Consider the following 18,121-nt stretch of genomic DNA (forward strand, 5'->3'; position numbering starts at 1 on the left):
CGGGGCTGGGCCCATCAGGACAGCTCCGAGGGGTGTCACAAACACCGTGGGAAGCGAGGGTCCTAGCGGGTGCGGTGGACCGACGATGAGGGCAGAGAATAATTCTGCGCCGATCAGCACGTCTATAGGGCCTGGCTGATCGAAGGTAGGGTCGGCAAGGTTCCATTCCTTAACTAGATCCTTAACCGAGGCGGCGATGGCCGTGGAAGGAGTGGAGTTTGTGATCGTCTGGACCACAGTGACTGGGTGGTTCTTGGCCACAGGCTTGTGGCGCACAGATGCCAGCGTGACGTGGAAACGGCCAAAGGTTTCGACACGATTCCCGGCTAAGCCACTCATTGCATTCATAGGAGACTGGACATTCAAACCGAGTTTGTTAGCGCACTCGCGGGTGATCAGAGTGCCTTGCGAGGCTGAATCCAAAATCCCGCGGACCAAAACCGATCCTTCGCGAGTTTTTATGCGCAGTCTTGCGGTGGCCAGGAGAATGGTAGAGGAAGTTTTGCTGGTACTGAGCAGGACCTTCTCCTGGGAGGAACCTGAGGACGCCGGGCTGTCAGAGGTAGCATCTGGGTCGTCAGCGTTTTCCGGAGACTCTTCGTGGAGAAGGGTATTGTGCTTTTTAGCACAAATTGTGCAGCGGCGCGTGGAGGGACATGAGTCCACGCGGTGAGGACTGAAGCAGTTGAAACATCGGTCTGCTTCCTTTATAACGTCTCGGCGCTGCGGGATGGGTTTACTGCGGAAAATGGCGCAGTCAAAAATCCGATGGCTCTTTGGGCAACACGGACATTTGGATCGGGTGGATTTCCCTTTGGCACTCCTTTTAGGAGTTTTTTCGCCAGAAGAGGTGAGAGAGACAGTTTCTGAAGGGCTCTTCTGCTTCCTCTCTTTTCCTTTCCCGCTTCTGGGGCGAGGAGGCGAAGGGGACTCGGCGCAAGAAACCAAAGCCTTGGATTCTTTGCGGTTGGGAGGGCTGTCCTCAGTGCTGCGACGTTCCTTCTCTAAGAAGCTAAGGAGTTCGTCCAGCTTGGGGTAAGAGGGATCAGCACCTCGGTAGTCCTCTAGCCTTTGCTTAAGGCGATAGGACAACTTTCGCACTATAAGGGCGGTCAGCAATCCGCTGTAAGATTCGGGAGGGTGACCGAGTGCTTGGAGCGCTTGGGAATGTTCCCTGATCTTGGTGATCAGCGCGGGTATTTGCTCGAAGCGTTGGGCCTCAGGAAGGTCTAGGAGACCATTATAGTGATGGAACACGTGGCGACGCTCAGAATGGTAGCGTTCACAGAGCAACGTCCAAGCGACGTCGTAATTTGCATCTGTGATGTCTAGCCCGGTGATGAGTGCAAGAGGATCACCTTTTAGGCTGCCGAGCAAATATTGAAATTTCTGGACTGCCAGGAGTGAGGGGCTGGTGTGAACCGATGCCTTATAAAGGTTATACCAGGTTCGCCATGCACCCAAATCTCCGCTGAATTTTGGGAGCTCTAACTTCGGTAGTCGGATGGAGGACACGGAGAAAGAAGTATTGTTGAGCGTGGAAACGCCTGCTAAGGCGGGCAGCGTCTTCCGCAGGAATGAGCGCTGAGCTTCATCGAAGAGGCGGTCAAATTCAGCCTGCAGAATTTCCACCTCGATCTCAGACTCGGGTGGCAGAGAGGTATTCAACAGGATTATTTGATCCTGGAACTCCTCGAAGCGTTCTCTCAGCACGTCTAAACGATTGAAGGACGGCCGGAAGGTCTCTATTTCTTCCGCTGGGATCGCTCGGGTAAGGTCGGCGTGAATGGCTCTCAGCTGTGAGAGCACCATCGACCTTTTAGCCTTCAGCGAGAGCGAGGATATGCGCGTCGCTATATCCAAATCGCCGTCGTTCTGATTGGAGTTTTCTCCGCCGTCTGCCATACTGGAAAGTTGGAAGCAAGTGGCGTGTCCAGAGGACTGATGTCTGCCGTCTCTCAAGGAAGTGTGCTTGCCTCAAAAGATCCGGCTCGGAGGACCATATATGTACGCGCAGGCACGTAATTTCAAGCGCGCAGGACGGAGAGCAGCACCGGGTTGTAAGGCCGGCGATGGAAGCTCATCCGAGCGCTTGAGTGGACTGGATCAGGCGGTGGGCGCCTGATAGGCAGGCAATCCGCGACAGTGGGCGCGGCGTCTTCAGTTTGTGCGCTTGAAGCGCGGTGAAGACCCCCAAGGGATACCCCCAGGGCTTGCCTAAGCGAATCGCTCGGACGGATATCGCGATGAGGCGATTGCGGGTTGCTCCGTGCAGCGCTGTAAGCGGCCAGGCACGGGAGCCACTGTGGAGTCAACGGCGTTGGGAGCTGGACTGAGAAGTCAACAGCGTTGGGAGCCGGACTGAGAAGTCGACAGCGTAAGAAGCTGGACTGGCAAGTCGACGGCGTTAGGAGCCGGACTGAGAAGTCGACAGCGTAGGAAGCTGGACTGGGAAGTCGACGGCGTTCGAAGCCGGACTGAAAGTCGACGGCGTTAGAAGCCGGACTGAAAAGTCGACAGCGTAGGGAACTGGACTGTGAAGTCGACGGCGTTAGAAGCCGGACTGAAAGTCGACAGCGTAGGGAGCTGGACTGTGAAGTCGACGGCGTTAGAAGCCGGACTGAAAGTCGACAGCGTAGGAAGCTGGACTGTGAAGTCGACAGCGTTGGGCGCTGGACTGGATGCTTCTTCTTGAAAACCTGAAAGAGAAGTGGTGAAAATTCACTTACCAAGGTGCTCAAGCTTGGATGATGAGTGAATGGTGGATCACACTTTGCATGGGCCGCGCCGCTGGGATGCCGTCAAAATCAGACGACGGGCGAGAGCGGCGGAACGTCTAAAGCTGGGTGCGTCAACGCGATCTAGCGGACAGCGGCGTCGCGACGCCGCGAGGTAGGGCGCGCGGGTTGCGGGGGGCCGCGGCCGCGAGAAAATGAGCGCGGCGGCGAGGAGGGGGGAGCGCGGGTCGCGGGGAAGGAGCGACCGCGGCGCGGCGTCGGCCGACGGCGAGGCCGGTACTGGCCGAGCCATGTTCACGGCGTGAACACTTTTCTTGGATTACAAAATGTATGCTCAGAAAATTTCAGATCGAAATGTTTATTATTTTCTGTTGAAAAAATGGACATATTTATGATAAAAGGAACTATGTACATAGTTTCGCATGCAACATAGTTACTTGTAGCATAAAGACATGTACTTAAACAACACTTGAGAGGAAATAAGGCAATGTCTGATGCAGTTAGATTGATATTGGTTGAATCCATAAAATAAATATTACCTCAGAATTTGGTTATGGAGTAGCACTAATTTTGGCGATGATTTCTTCCACAGACACAAGAAATCAACTTAAATTTTCTCTGCTAATTTTTAGAGCAGATATGTTTTACATAGATTGTGTTAGTTTAAAAATTGCTTAGATTTCACTTTAACTGGAGGACTCTATTTGTAGAGCTTAAGTTTAGCTCAGATACCTACCAACTTTGGTTCTATTATATTCTTAAAAAATATTAGGATCCAACCGGAACCCAATTGTAGTAAAAAGCTTGGGTGAAATCTGACAAGAAAGAGGAAGGCCCACGTGGGTTTTTGGACCCAAAACAGCTATGATTCTTTATTCCAATGGAATTGTACTCAATCATTTCTGTTTCTCTCTCAATGTTAAACCAGAGGAGTAGAGGGGGGTCCTAGAAGATTTTAGGAGTAAGAAATGCAATACAAAAATTCTGACACTAGATTTTTAAGGAATCATAAGTGGCGATAGCCTTGTCTGATCAAGTCAAAGAGCCTCCGACTAAAGTGGCATGAAATATTAAGCTGCTGTCAGGGACAAGTACTACAAATAATAACACATCAGTACTTTCCGATGTAAAATGTGAACATGGTTTCCTCATTGAGGTAGCACAAATACGTCATTTTACAAGCATGTTGTGAGAGGAGGTTCATTTTGCACGCATATTCCTTTTTGTTTTGTAAGGAATATGAAAACAGTATCTCATCTTTCAGAAATACAGGGATAGAGACCATTAAAATGAGGAACTTCAATGAAACTGAAGACAAGTAGCTTGGGAAATAAAATCATTTGGACTACCTTTCATTAAAACGAGCCACTACATCTGTGTGAGCTTCTGTCCGATATCTCTCGTGGACATCCATACTCATTGTGTACAGTTGCCTCAAACTACTTAGGGATCTTAGTAGTAACACAATTAGTCCACCACCTTCCACGGTTTCGATTGTCCTTGCAAGTAAATTAGGCGTCAGTGCTTCAAAATCCTTAAAAAAAAAGAAGAAATTTAAAATTGAGACAAAGTTATGTGATGAGCTCTATTTATCAGGTGTCCTCTTATCCACTTCAGATCTGGTTCAGATTTGGTGTGGAGGTGGTGTAGGTAAAAATAACAACTCATACGAGAAACTACATCACTTTTGTCCCAAATTGACTGTGAATTTTGGGTTTTTTCTTGTTTGTTTAACTGAAACTTTCATAATCCATCTCATGCTTTATTACTTACTTAATTGTATTTCTTAACTAAACAATTCCATTTTCGCTGCAAGCTGACAAAAGAAGCAAATTGTGAATATCAAGGACTCACAGAATCATGAAGGTAAAAGAACCAAGCCTTAAAGAGACTACAAGGCTAGAGGCAATTTCAGGCTAATAAGTTTTGGTTTTTCGCCATAAATGATTAAAGTGCCCATTGAAAAAACAACTTTCTGTTTTATGAAAATTTGATTTTTATTTGCTGTCTCAATAATAATAATTTCTCTTTTGTTTTTTCTTGAAAACAGCAACTTCTAGAGAGAAAGAAGGAGTCAGTTCAATTGGAGCTTTGGTTACAGTTTGATGGTATACCTGTAAGATGCACATGCCATACGTGTTGCCCAATATTTTTTGGGTCTCAGAGTAGTAGCAATAACGGATGGTTGTTGATGCTACAAATAGCTCAAATGGATCATCTTCATTAATGTTCAGCTTTCCTGCTTTGATTTTGTGCTGGAGATGCTTCATTCTCTTCTTTCTATGACTGAAAAAGAAGAAACCAAATGTTACGATGGATGCAAAAAAGAAAAAGAAACTGAGGTTAAAAATTAAATTCTGAATTGGGTGTTGAAAATGAAGGTTGCAACTTCTTGTGTCATATGATATTAATAAATTATTCCGAATAGTCTACTATTGCAAAATTTCTATTGGAGAGTGTCTTTAAAACTGCTTGAGTTAAAACGTTCACTCTTCAATCCTACTTCTTTTGAAATCGGCACAATAGAAAAAGCTTTGCAGCTAATTAGGCTCAAGAGGTCATGACAAATATTACAGGGGAAAAAATGAAATTTAGTTAGCATTGAATTCCTTCAAAATCCTTGCAGTTTTCATGCTCAGAATTTTTCTTGCATTCAAGCCCTACTAATTTTTGCCGAGGTTTTGGAATTTTCCAAATTTTCTGTAAACTTCCTAGCATGTCAAAATTCTTTTTAGGAAATTCTAATGAGTTAACTTAAGCAATTTTTTGAAGATTTCTGGCACTTTTTCTTCTGAATAGTTCTAAATTTTTAAATGCCTAAGTAGTACTAAGTACCTACTTTTAGCTGTTTGAAACCAAGGACTCAAGTCTCTATTCATAGTTGAAGTTTCCTTACAAATCTTTTGATTTCAGACAGCATGTATTTTTTTACTTTCTCTAAAAAATCCGAAAAAAATGAGGAAAATTTTGAAACATGCCGTGTGGATTTCTTGAAAAATAGGAAGAAAATTTTTCCTCACGTGTCTCTGTTGGAACATACTTAAAAACAAAGTTCTGCAAAAAATTCATGGTCTACACTACTTACCTTGTAAACCCTAATTCCTTCTTGTAACACCAGAGGACAGTTGGTCTAGCTTTGACTGCAGCTTTGGAGAGCATGTGATGCAGGATGACAACCTAGAACGAAACATTTTTGGCGATTAATTTTTCTCGAGGGCTGTGCCGAAAAACTGTGGGAAAGGTTTTGATGATTGAATACTCTCTGACTCTTGAAGAAGCTTTCAAGCCTTTTCCAAACATGTAAAAACAGGACAGTTTTTTGGAGGATGGAAACAAAAAAACGGCAGACACTTTCACTTAAAAAAAGTCAGACAAGTGGAGGCGGAAAGAAACTTACAATTGAATGATATGTTCCTTGACTAGGAATTTATTTTACAAATGCAGAAATCTGACAGAACAGGTTTCTAACTAAATTGATTTTTTTTGACTGATCAATGGGATTGCAGGCTTATTGATCATGAGATAGCCAGAATACATAGCTTAGTATGCAAAGGTGCAGAGTTCCTGTTTGACTTTAATTAAAAATAGAAAAATAAAAATTATCTTTTCTTGGAAACATCCATGATTTTTCTTTACTGTGTGAAGTACATTCGATAAAGGTGTCAAGCAGGAGCTCTGGTTTGATCATTATTTAAAAAAAAAATGAGAGCAAATATTTTGAGACGGCATTGCTCATTTTGATGCTTGTCCTGTCAATGAAAATGCATTGACGATTCCTTCAATACATGGTACCTACGCCTGAAAAACCCTTCACCAAACTTGATACTTCCTGACTGTAGGGGTAGCTAAGATGATGCTGATGGATTCCCGGAGAAGAATTCACAATTCTTTGAAAAAACCTTTGGGATCCCCCAAAGGGTGCGTAACTGCGAAGTTTGAGGTGATAGAATTAATTGCTCTTTGGCCATGAATTGATAAGAAATGAACCAAACAGGAGTGTCTCCAAAGAAGACTTTGTGGTACCTAAAAATCATGTGATTGCACTAATACTGACCTGATCACGACTTTTGTCTCCAACGACCACAAACATAGTTCGATGGCCTGTAGCAACACCATTTTCAATTAGAACTCTGAGTCGATTATCAATTTTTTTCCTCATCTTGATGGAAAAAGAGAGAGGCTAGGTTCTTGTTCGATGAACAGCACTACTATGAATTAAAATATTTCGAGACTGAAACACTCATTGATGTCCAAGTAATGTCACAGCAGGGCTCGGATTTTGGCCCTCGGACACCGAACACGAACACGTGAATAGAAGTAAATACAATCTTAACCTAACTTTTTCAAGGCTGGAAGCAGGTACGTTCATCTTGTAGCTCCAAATCCTTGGACTCGAACTTCTAGCCATTGAATGAAACTAAACGTCGTCAAAAAATGAGAACATCATTTTACACAGCAAAAAATAATTATAGAAAAAGTACAGGATACTACCACGGTGGTTACGAAAAATGAGAAGATGACATAATAGAACAAATTTAACCAAAAATATTTTGGTTTCTACTTGTGACATCAGTGTGTAAACAAAACAATAAAAAAGTTTGACGCATGTGTTTGACTTTTCCTCTTTTCTTTCTATCTAATTAACTTTACTTCAAATAAATTCAGTCTCCATGTGTGATTAGTTCGAATATTTTTATATTAAAATCATACTGATGAATGCAAAATATTTTAACATTTACTCAAACATTGCTGGTTATAAGGAATGAAATGTAAACGTATTCCAAGTTTTCGGTGGACTAGATATCACCATGTGAATCACGTATTGGAATCGCACTCTAATTTTAATTTAATATTTTCCCAATTTACCTGTTTAAATACGGTCTTAATTTGATATTTTCTCTATGGATTGACTTGAACAATGGATAAAAGGTGGTCTACAGCAGACATCTTCAAAGTTTTAGATCATTTGGAAAAGTACCCAATTCTGTGGGACACCTGCCACGCTGATCGCAAGGATCGATTTTTGAGGGAAGAAGCGCTGAGAGACCTCATAGGTGACCTTGAAAATGAAGATGGATTTCCTGCAATTGATTCTGTTAATACTCTGAAAGTGAAACTCAAAAGCATCAAGGATACGTACAGTTCAGAAATGAAAAAAGTTCTCTCCTTTCCTGTTAAAGGTACGTCTATTCAGGGCTCTTGTTGTTTCAGAGGAGAGATATTAATTTTTATTCTCTTTTGACACAAGTTTCTGTTTCACTTTTGAAACTTTTGCATCCTTGGAGCTACGATGAAATGCGGCATGAGTGGAAAAAAGAATGGAGGTTACTTCTAGTTGACTAGAGCTGACTCTCAGGTGTCCAGGTAAAAGTCAAGTCTCAGTCATGTCACCACCGATCAGCATAAGCGGTCGGACATGCGCCATGTGCAAAATGTGCCTAAATACTGCTATCTGGTGCCTGAATAATATAAGTAATTCAAGTAGTGGCCAAAGCTAGTGCCTTAACATCAGAAGCCCCTAAGAATACCGGAGTAACCCCTAAACACTGAACATGCTGGCCCATAAATTATTGAGTACGGTTCAAACACCGACTATGTGCAATGACACGATAGAGAATGGAGGACATAGAATTTAACTTTTGTAAGTTGCAACTGGAAAGTGGAAACCCAGCACTAAGTCAATGGCACGATCAGGTGTTTTTTAGAGTGAGATCAGACAATATTAAGGCTTGAAATTGGAAAAAAAAATTATTTCTGCAGTTGATCTACTTCATAGACTTATAACACAATTGTGGTGTAAGTCTATGATGTATTTATGTGGAGGTATTTCTATTGTAACTTTTATCATTTTTATGTGTAATTTATCTTTGTGGTCTTTATATGTAATTTTTATCATTCCAGAGGGCAGAGATTACACTCCCAAGTTGATTTGGTTTCACAGAGCGGATTCATTTTGGAGAGATTCCATCACACGGAAGCAGTGTCTTTCAAGGGTGAGTTCTCATATTCCAAGTAGATTTTACGAACAGATTGCATTGTTTAATCAGGATGAAGTTGATAGAGAGAGGAAAGTTTTCTCATTTTGATCCTGTACTTACTATGGCCATTTTCAATATTTCTAGGTGCTCATGACTTTCAAAGCCTTTAATTAAAAATTAAAATATTTATTTTCGTTCTGACCATGGAACAGCTACAGTCAGGACTATATTTTTATTTTCAGCCATTAATAGGATAAGATTATATGGGCTTTATTTAAAACAAAAATTATGAATGTCTCTGTTCATAGTTGCTCTCTCTCAAGTTGACAGAGCAAAGCGATGGTAGAAGCTGAGTTTAGCCAATCAGCTGTTTCCCCTGCCTTACACCAGAGCTCACCGAAAACATTCTTTCCTGGTTCTAGTTTTGGCATTTTCAAAGTGGAATTTATTTGCTAAGTAGGACTTAAAAAACTGAAAAAATTCCCAGTGGCTTAGTTCACTCCATACTTTCAGAAAATGAATTTAAAAATTTGGTGCCTCTGACTCATTGCACTTTCTGAGCATTTCTATCCACCTGTTATCATCACATCAAGAATATATTTTCCTGAAATTTTATCCTCCGGACTCATTTTTTAGTTATCGCTGAAGAAAAAATCTGAGCAGTGTGTTCCGATCGAAAACAGTCACGAAGATAGCGAATTTCTAGAAAACCCATTCATTGAAAACTATGAACCTCCTCGGAAAATAAGGGTTCAAGCAGTCCAGCCTGACACAACACCGGCAGAAAAGTCTTCAGAGGATGCATCAAATGAATTTGATGAGTACGATTACTTTGGTAAGATAGTTGCAATTACGTTGAAAAAATTAGACCAAGAAGATGCTTGGAAAGCTGAGGATGAAATTAGTCAAATTCTTAGGAAGTACAAGAGAGGGAAAAAACAGATTTTTACAGATTTTGCTGAAGTTTCTCCTGAGGAACTGCTCTCAGTTCAGTGTACCTCGGATTATTCATCTTCGTGTGATAGTCATTCTGCTAATTTAGGAAATGCCCCTAAGGTGTCAAATAGGTGTTCAGAAAATAAAAATGCTCAGTCCGCCAAGCGACCACATATTCGAATCATTAAAGCTGTCCCAGCTGATGTTAGGAAGTTAAATCAAAGATTTAATTTTCTGCCAAAGCAATAGAATTCGAAATTGTATTAAAAGCCTCATTAATATGAATATTAAAACCAGAACACTTGTTTTCAGGAGCCTTCTTTTCTGTGAGTGTTTTTTACAATGACATCTCATATGAGGGTGCTTTAAAGAGTAACTTTTGAACAGATTAAATATAAAGCTCTGATTTTGGAGCTGTTTGACAGAAGACCTATAAAAAAAACCAGAACGAATACATTAGGTTTCTCAGAGTAATTTTTGTACAAGCAAAAACTTGAACAGAAAAAACAAACCTGCAAAGTTTCTGCAAATTCTTTCGGAAAATATTAATAAAATTATAATCTATTCATTCAAAAGTTATTGGGAAAAAAAAAAAAAAAAAAAAAAAAAAAAAAAAAAAAAAAAAATTACTTTTTGAAGCATTCTCATCAACTCATGGTGCAAGTACATATTAAATTTAACCCATATGACGTAAAAAAACATTATCATCCGTCGAGATGTGGACTACATTTCACAATACAACATGTGCTGTACTATTTGTGAGTTATTCTGATTGACAAATAATTAGGTACATTTTTCAGCCCTTAAATTTGTTTCGACAGCGGAGTCTTTTTAAAGTTCATAATGAGCACAAGCAGTATTAGAGACATAATTATTGAACTGCCCCTTTCAGTGGCTCGTCTAGCTTTGCAGCAATTTTGATCTACCATTTAAACCTATGAAAAAGGGTGTGTTTTTTTATTTAAAGAAATAGCAACACTTGTGAAACAAAACAACTTTTTTTTAATCAATTGCATTTGTAGTAGACAAGATGACCTACTAAAAGTATTGATATATTGATTGTATGATTTGCTACAAAGTCATAGCAACAGGTGTTGGCAATGAGCACCTCAATAATTGATTCCTTACCATCATTTCAAAGAGAAAAATATCGATAGTCGCCTCTCCATGGACCCTTTTTTTAATAAACACCAGAACCTATTGAATTTTGCTTTCCTATGTTTGTGATGGCTCAAAATATTTTCAAGATTCCAGTGTTGGGACACTTCAAAGAAATGAACATTTAATGAGAGTGTATAATTTTATTTTATTTTATTTTTTTAAATATTTCCAAACATGATATTGAATCAACAGAGAAATAAATTTTAAAAATGTTTTGTAATTAAATATGAATAACAGAAAGGAATTTGTAAGAACAGGACCAAAAGATCAGTAAAACAAAAATTACACAAAAGAAAATGGTATAAAATGATAACAAAAGATAACTTAATAAGTCATCACTTGAAAAAATTCCCCTGATGAAAGAACAGTCTAGTGGTTGTATTTTGGAGCAAAGAGATATATTAAAAGAGCTCTGCTTTCCGAAATTTCTAGGCACGTTTCATTTTCTGCTAATTTTAATGGATTTTGTCTCTACTGGACTGGAGTGAAAAATTAAATTTAAAAACTTCAGTTGTTTGTTCCCAGAAATCTTCATTTTTCTTTACTTTATTCAAACTTAACAAAAAAAAAATCAGTCAAGTGAATTATTTCAAAATAGAGCACACACAGAATTTGGCGTCCAATTTGACTCAAATCGACTCAAGTTTTTCCCAAGCTGGAAGTTGGAGATCAATTACTCATTCATGACTTGAGGATTGACATTTTTGATAGTCAAATTTCGTTTTTTGTGAAATTTTGTGGAAAAAATGTGTTCTGTGATGCATTATTTTTTACCCCGGTCAATAATTCCAGTGGTCCAGTATCAATTTGTTAATGTTATAGGTAGTACATAAGTACTTGACTTTCATAAAAGTTGCATAGCGTTAAAAGAGCACAGGTAATTTGCAACTAGATCAATGGAATGTATTTCCTTATGAATTTATTAAAAAGGAACACATGTATGTGCACATTCATTCAAATTATGTTTGTAATTCGTAATAAGGTCACCAAACATATTCAATGTCAAACACTGTGGGGAACTTAAAATGACCCTACCCATAAATATCTGCCTCATTGAAAATTTTTTCTTGAAGTTAAGAGTGGCTCGTACAAGAGACAACATGTAAAAGTACGTTCAATATTCATGATCACCATTGAAAAAGTTCCTATTAATGTTTAATTTTCAAAATGTAAATATTTTTTCTTGAATAAAAATTACATTAAAACAATATAATTATTGTTTGTCTCGTTGCTAATTTGATCAATTTTCCTGCATACATACATTAGGAAATACATTAGGATTCTGCTGCTCTTCCAAAGCCGTGTTTCTACCCTCTTGCTTTCTCTCACTATTTGCATTATAATACTGTTCATTTTTCCATCATGGGACTGATCACTAGGCAGTAGATATTTTGGACTGTTTTAGAGCTTTCAGAAATTGAGAAACGATCATTTTCGAGAAGGTGCTTTGGAGATGGGGTCCTTGTATTTTTGAATATTCCTACATACCCAATGATATACTTCAAGAAAAATTTGTTGTAAATACTAAAGCCTCCACCAATCGTAAAAGAGTATCTAATTTTCTCTTTGAAGATTCTTCCCAAATTTCATCTTAGGAATTATACCAGCACAATAACTTAATATTAAAGACATACATTTACGAATATAAAAAAAAAATGGTTCACCAAAAGCTTTACATCCATCCAAGCAAGTGGAAAAAAATACTGAGAAGAGAACTGGATAGATAATTCGACAGGGATGAGCTAAAAAACTATGGAATGGGTAACATAACGATCTGAAACAGAATAACACAGGAATTGTATTTTGAATCATCGTGTAAAAAGGCGAATTTGGAACAAAAAAATGCTATGTCAAGCACAAACAAGTTTCAAAGACTTACGGCCTTCCATCAGAAAAGTTCAATTTTTGCTAAATGGCTGTATACTTGCCACCTGGTGCCAGTAGTTTTCCCAACTTGTTCGCAGTTTATAAAGATCAAGAGTAAAAATCAAGTGTGTGAGATCATGTGTTAAAAGGAGCAGCAAAACCGGAGGAAACATTTGGAAAATAGCAAAATTGCGAATTCAGAAAAATTAGCCTCACACTAAAAGATTCTAAATATAATCTTGTAACTGGCCTGACTTAAGTTTACCAATTTTAAGGCATATTTGATGACGATCACTGATGTTTTTTGGTTACTTTTATGCTCCATTTGTACCTTAGCTGAAGAATTCATGGCTCAAGAATTTAGCATGATAGATTGACCAGTCAAACATGTTTTTGCTGATGTCAAGCCAAACACAATGAACGAACTGAACTCCAAGCAGTTGATTCGAAGCGTTCACTCAGAACTGTTCTATCATGAGGCAACTTAACAATGCACAGCTCAGCAAAAGTTAAACAGAAAGTAAAACAAGTTGGCAGATAATATGTATCGGAAGCATCGTAACATTGTTGCCAGATAAAACTGAAATACCAGCACTTTTCTCCATTTAAACATGTGTAAAATATCCAATTTTTATCATACAACTTGGCAACCTTGAATTATAATCTTGATCATCTCAAATTTCAATGCAACCTGTAAATATGATACATCAGGAGGCACATAAATATGTATGGTTAAACTGGTAGACCATACACTTATCTTAAGTGGAGTGCTTTATCTCATTCCTCCACAGTAAAACTTTGTTCCTGGCTTCATATTTTCACAGAATTTTTTCCGAACAACGCAGAAAAATTGTAGATATATACTGCTTGGGTCTCAACTATAAAATGAAGTATAACAGTAATCCTCCACTTCGCTAATCGAGATAAGTACAAAATTTCCAGTTGTGCTGATGATATGTAAAACAAATAGATGATGAATGGAAAAAAAAACTTTGTTTTAACTTACCATGGAAGTACACCAATATCATGAGAACATTGAATCATGAAGAGATTCTATATCTTTTTCTCTTTGCACAGCTCTGATTTTTTCTTTCCGATATAACTCATAGCTCTCATCATCCGTCTGTAGCTCATGTCGACACACAGGGCATGAATTGGTCTTGAAAAAAACAATGAAAATTTATTTCTTACATTGTTTGATGGAGTGGAGAACAATTTTAGAAATATTTAATCAAACTTTATAATTCGAAGTATCTTTATTTTATTCATCAGAAGTATTTAATTTTTTTTACTAAGAAGCTGACAGGGCCTAAAAAATTGGGAGGAACTCTTTCCACCAAACTTTTGGCCAACAAGGATAACTTTCATGAAATTTGAAATTGTAAATTTTGACCAGATTATGCATATACACAAAGAATGCCGAACATCAAATTCTTAAGAAGTCAATCTGCCGTGGCACCACTTGGCACAGAGTAAACTTTAAGTTGAAACTGGATGCTTTGCATTAATGCTCATAAAAAAACAAAATATAACATATCGACAGCGTAAGTTCACAATCACATATCTCGTTTGCAGTGTCTGAAAACCTCCGCCTCTATTTTATTTCTTTAAGGAGAACAAATTGACATCAGTCCTTGAAGTTTATGCAAAATTTTCTTTGCACAGAGAAGAAAAGTCACAGCAGTTTTAAGGAATTGCCGTTGAGTAGTTTTCCGTTTAAAAAATAAAGTATGACAGGAAGTCTATGACGCTGCAAACCAAGCTAAGTGATTGCCGACTAACACCGTCGATATGTGGATGTCTTATGAAGAACTTACCTTTGAAAGCCATGGTAGAATGCAAGATGGATGAAAAAAGTGTTTGCAAGGTAACTTCTTGGCAATTTCATTTACAGAAAAATTCTTGAGGCAGACTGAACACTGAGATTCTGGAAATAAGAGAAACAAAAAAAGTTAAGGCCGTAACAGAGAAAAATTTAAACTACATGTTAGAGTTTATTGAGGGTGATTCTTGAGACATTGCAAGGGCTATTAAGAGGGGCTAATGGCAAAGAATTTTCTCTTAATCCCCTCGCATGCAGATACACTCTTCATTAAGAATAAATGACATTCATTTTACCTACATTCAGAGGAATAAAATGGTAGACAGTTTTTTTATTTTATTTTTACGTGGAGATACCCTGAAGTGTCTTTAAGTTTAGTTAATAACATGAGAGTTTCACTGACTAAAAAGTGTCATTTGGCTGAACGTTTCTACCCAGCAATCTAGAATCTGTTTCTCGCTCATTTCCTAAAAATTTCCTCTCTTCCCCAATTTTTTCATAGTGATGACTTATTATTTTCTTTTCTATTTTGAACATTTGTTTGAAAGGCAAACGTCTTCTGAAAAATTGAAAATGTCAATTCATAAATCATTGGAATTTTTTCTGAAAAATTTTTCAGGAAAAAATTTCTTAATTTTCCTAAAAATTTCCTCAGCAATGACATGATCCGCAGATCGCATGATCAGGCAGATTTTGCACCCCTGGAGCATTCAGCTGTGTCTGAGGAGCTCCAGCCCCTCCTGAATCCTGCCCTTGAGTATATCTCCGCAGCAGCATTGGGTTGACTCTGCTTATTTTTTTAGATTTTTTTTTTTTTTAGATTCATTTATTAATAAAAGAAAAAACATAATACAAATTAAGTTAAGGCCACTACAAAATAAAAAATGCCAAGAGGTCTAGCCTCGTGTGGCAAAAGTAGTAAAACATAAACTAATTGGCAAGCAAAATTATAATTTTGCTTTAGTGTAAAATGTGCAGTTGTCTTCACTACTCCACTCAGCTTACCTTCAGAACTGACAGTAATCTCTTCCAAGCTATCGACAACAGATTTAGCAGCCGGTGGTGGGAGCCTTTGATCCTCGCCGAGTTCTTGAAACATCCCATAGTCCCTTAGGAGTCTAGCGAGATGAAGCAAATGATTTGGTGATTCTCCCTCACGTAGTTCTTCCCAACCCATTTCTTGAAAATAGTCCGCCATTTTTGTGAGAAGAGTTTTTTTTGCTGCCTACAAAAAAAGCACAATTTCATTACAAACACGCGCTTCAAAATTAAAATCTACGAAGAACTGTAAGCTACAATAACATTTCGCTGAGCCAAAATTTTTCCTGGTCTCAATAAGTAAGCATAACCCTCAACGTTATGGACTTACAACATAGCAAACATTGAAAGCTATACCTAATCTCCTAGCTTTGGCACGAGCTTGGAAGAGATAAGTCCCTTCTTTGGTGAGCTGAACGATCCGCCCTTTCATATGGACTGAAGGGTGGCAGATAAATACTATGCAAAGTTTAAAGCTCGAATAGATTTTATGTTTGGTACGTATGGGAAAGGAAGTTTGGGTCCATATTAAGACATTTCCTGCACTTTCGGAGACAGAAGATCTGACATCTAGATTCTTCGACATCAGTTCAACAGTAGGCTCTAAGATATAGGTTCAATGGTAAAATGAAGATAGAGACCTATTAAGTACTCTCTTAAAATGCATAAACGTATTTGACGGAGAATTTCAACTCATGCAAGTGAAAAATACGTACTAGGAAGAGAGAAAAGCAGAGCGCTCCGAATTGGCAAATATTGCAACTGCAGAGCCACAAAAATAACAGCAAAAAAAAAAAAATAATAAATCACCGTAGGTTGCAATCTAGAGAAGATAGCTAGACCGCTAAATACGTACTATTTTTTAACTTCTAAATTGGTACAGCTAAAAATTACTGAGTATTAACAAGAGCAACTAGCTGTCAGCAATTACCTTCGAAATTAACACGGCATGAACTAATTTAAAGTTAATATACTTAATTGACTAAAAATTTTAAATATAACAGAACTGTATAAAGAGCGTTAAATAGACACTGATCTACACTTATTCAAGATTTGTCTGAATTTTCCTAGATGTTTATTGTGGTGAAATCAAAATCGTGATTTTCCAGTTCAGGGAAAACCTAACCTCTGCCAAGGAAAACAAACAACAAAACACGCATCCGGATTCAAATATCCAAGCGGGAAATTCAAATGATCGCTCCTGTCATTTCGGCGCAATCTCGGCGCGCTACAGAGCATAGGGCAGAATTTCATGAGAGCCGCCCTGCGTCGACCGCAGCGCGTACGGCGCTCGACCTGCGACCTGCCTTTCAATATTTCACTCCATCTAGTGGTGAGAGTTCACTTATTACTGCATACGGCTACGACCAGTGTGTAATTTTAAAAGTCAAACATTTAAAAAAAAAGATAAAAAAAATAAAATTTCCTCGATTTACGAGTCTCACCGCCAGGAAACTCTCTCCGCAAAAAATCGTTCACCCCCCGTCCGACAGGGGCACCGCGGCGCGGCGTGCTGCCAGCTCGGAACACGCACCGACGCCTACAAACCTAAGAGAATACTTCAAGCATTGCGCGAAAAGCGCACTGACGCCTACATACCTAAGGGGATACTTCACGCATTGCGCAATGCTTGAAGTATCCCCTTAGGTTTGTAGGCGTCGGTGCGCGTTCCGCGCCGCCGCGTGCCATAAACTTGCCCACAATTAATAGGCCAGGGTGTTAAAATGTAGGCAATTTGACGTCGCATTCGAAATAAACGATTCGCAGAAACATCAGATACGAAACTGTCGTGATCTTTCAGTCATTATTCGACTTATTTCTTCCTATTCTTGAGTTCTGGACTGTAGTGCGCCGTAGGCGGCGGCTCATGAAATTCTCCCCTGTGCGAACAGTTAGGGAGGGTTCATTAATTTTGTAACGCTCTAGGGGAGAGAGTGGGTATGAGCCTGCGTTACGCTACATTACGAGGAGGGGGGGGGGGGGTGTGTCAGCGTGCCAGAATTACATATCAATCTTCACAATTTTTGGCGATCTGAAGGGGGGCTCGTTGAGCATCACGTAATTATTGAGGGGGTCCGGGGGGTTGCTTTACGAATAGCGTTAAAGGAGGGAAGCGGGTCAAAAATGTCGGAGAAGTGCGTTATTTACATGAACAACTCAAGCTACTATTCGTACACCCAAGCTACGCCTATTGTTACAGAAGATGTTTCCTAGCCTACCTCGCTCTCGATAGTTGAGTATGGCAAAATACAAATGTGCAAAATCTTTAAACCCCTATCGTTTCGATTGCACTCTTTTTACTCCTTTAGAGAGCGAATTTCGTAATGTGGTTTGGTAACACTGCACGTAATCAAACCCAACAATAGACTCTAATCGAGTAAAATTTTACCAAGACAGTTCGATTCGCAGAGGCTTACATTCGAACCAAAACCTGAGACTGTTTAGACTTTAAGGGGTTGGATTCAATATTTTTCAGCCGCAATGCGGAGCGGAGGAAAATGCACTGTCGCTCCGCCGTTCTATGATTGAAAATTGAGTCATGCCTCGCTAGAGTCCTACTTTGCCTGCGGAGCATCCTCGAA

At 39.2% G+C, this 18,121-nt stretch overlaps 3 protein-coding genes across 5 annotated transcripts in view; 1 reads left to right on the plus strand and 2 right to left on the minus strand.

Annotated features, from left to right (window-relative positions):
• l(1)G0020 (RNA cytidine acetyltransferase l(1)G0020) overlaps window positions 1-7,051 on the minus strand; it is a 34,713-nt gene extending 27,662 nt beyond the window's left edge. The window contains exons 1-4 of the mRNA XM_019055379.2: window positions 6,793-7,051; window positions 5,824-5,915; window positions 4,853-5,024; window positions 4,088-4,272 (exon numbers count right to left, since the gene is read on the minus strand). Of these exons, the coding sequence (XP_018910924.2) occupies window positions 4,088-4,272; window positions 4,853-5,024; window positions 5,824-5,915; window positions 6,793-6,897 (554 nt within the window). The 5' untranslated portion in view covers window positions 6,898-7,051. The remainder of the gene's footprint in view (window positions 1-4,087; window positions 4,273-4,852; window positions 5,025-5,823; window positions 5,916-6,792) is intronic.
• A 268-nt stretch (window positions 7,052-7,319) lies between these two features.
• LOC109039746 (uncharacterized) lies at window positions 7,320-9,966 on the plus strand. The gene is made up of 3 exons (XM_019055380.2): window positions 7,320-7,918; window positions 8,640-8,731; window positions 9,353-9,966. The coding sequence occupies exons 1-3, from the start codon at window positions 7,657-7,659 to the stop codon at window positions 9,899-9,901; spliced, it is 903 nt and encodes a 300-aa protein (XP_018910925.2). The 5' UTR covers window positions 7,320-7,656; the 3' UTR covers window positions 9,902-9,966.
• Window positions 9,967-11,375: 1,409 nt separating this feature from the next.
• On the minus strand, window positions 11,376-16,679 carry LOC109039747 (E3 ubiquitin-protein ligase RNF181). 3 transcript variants are annotated; one of them, XM_019055381.2, is made up of 5 exons: window positions 16,471-16,679; window positions 15,507-15,726; window positions 14,497-14,606; window positions 13,686-13,838; window positions 11,376-12,587 (listed from the first exon to the last, which is right to left on the minus strand). In XM_019055381.2, exons 2-4 carry the CDS (start codon window positions 15,697-15,699, stop codon window positions 13,704-13,706), a joined length of 438 nt encoding a protein of 145 aa, XP_018910926.2. In that variant the 5' UTR covers window positions 15,700-15,726; window positions 16,471-16,679; the 3' UTR covers window positions 11,376-12,587; window positions 13,686-13,703. The 3 variants fall into 3 exon arrangements, with proteins under 3 accessions (XP_018910926.2, XP_072159040.1, XP_072159041.1); XM_072302939.1 differs by having other exon boundaries at window positions 16,350-16,679; XM_072302940.1 differs by lacking the exon at window positions 16,471-16,679 and adding an exon at window positions 16,256-16,391.
• Window positions 16,680-18,121: the final 1,442 nt, after the last annotated feature.

Source organism: Bemisia tabaci, chromosome 7 (assembly GCF_918797505.1).
Source record: "Bemisia tabaci chromosome 7, PGI_BMITA_v3".
NCBI classification, from domain to species: domain Eukaryota; kingdom Metazoa; phylum Arthropoda; class Insecta; order Hemiptera; family Aleyrodidae; genus Bemisia; species Bemisia tabaci.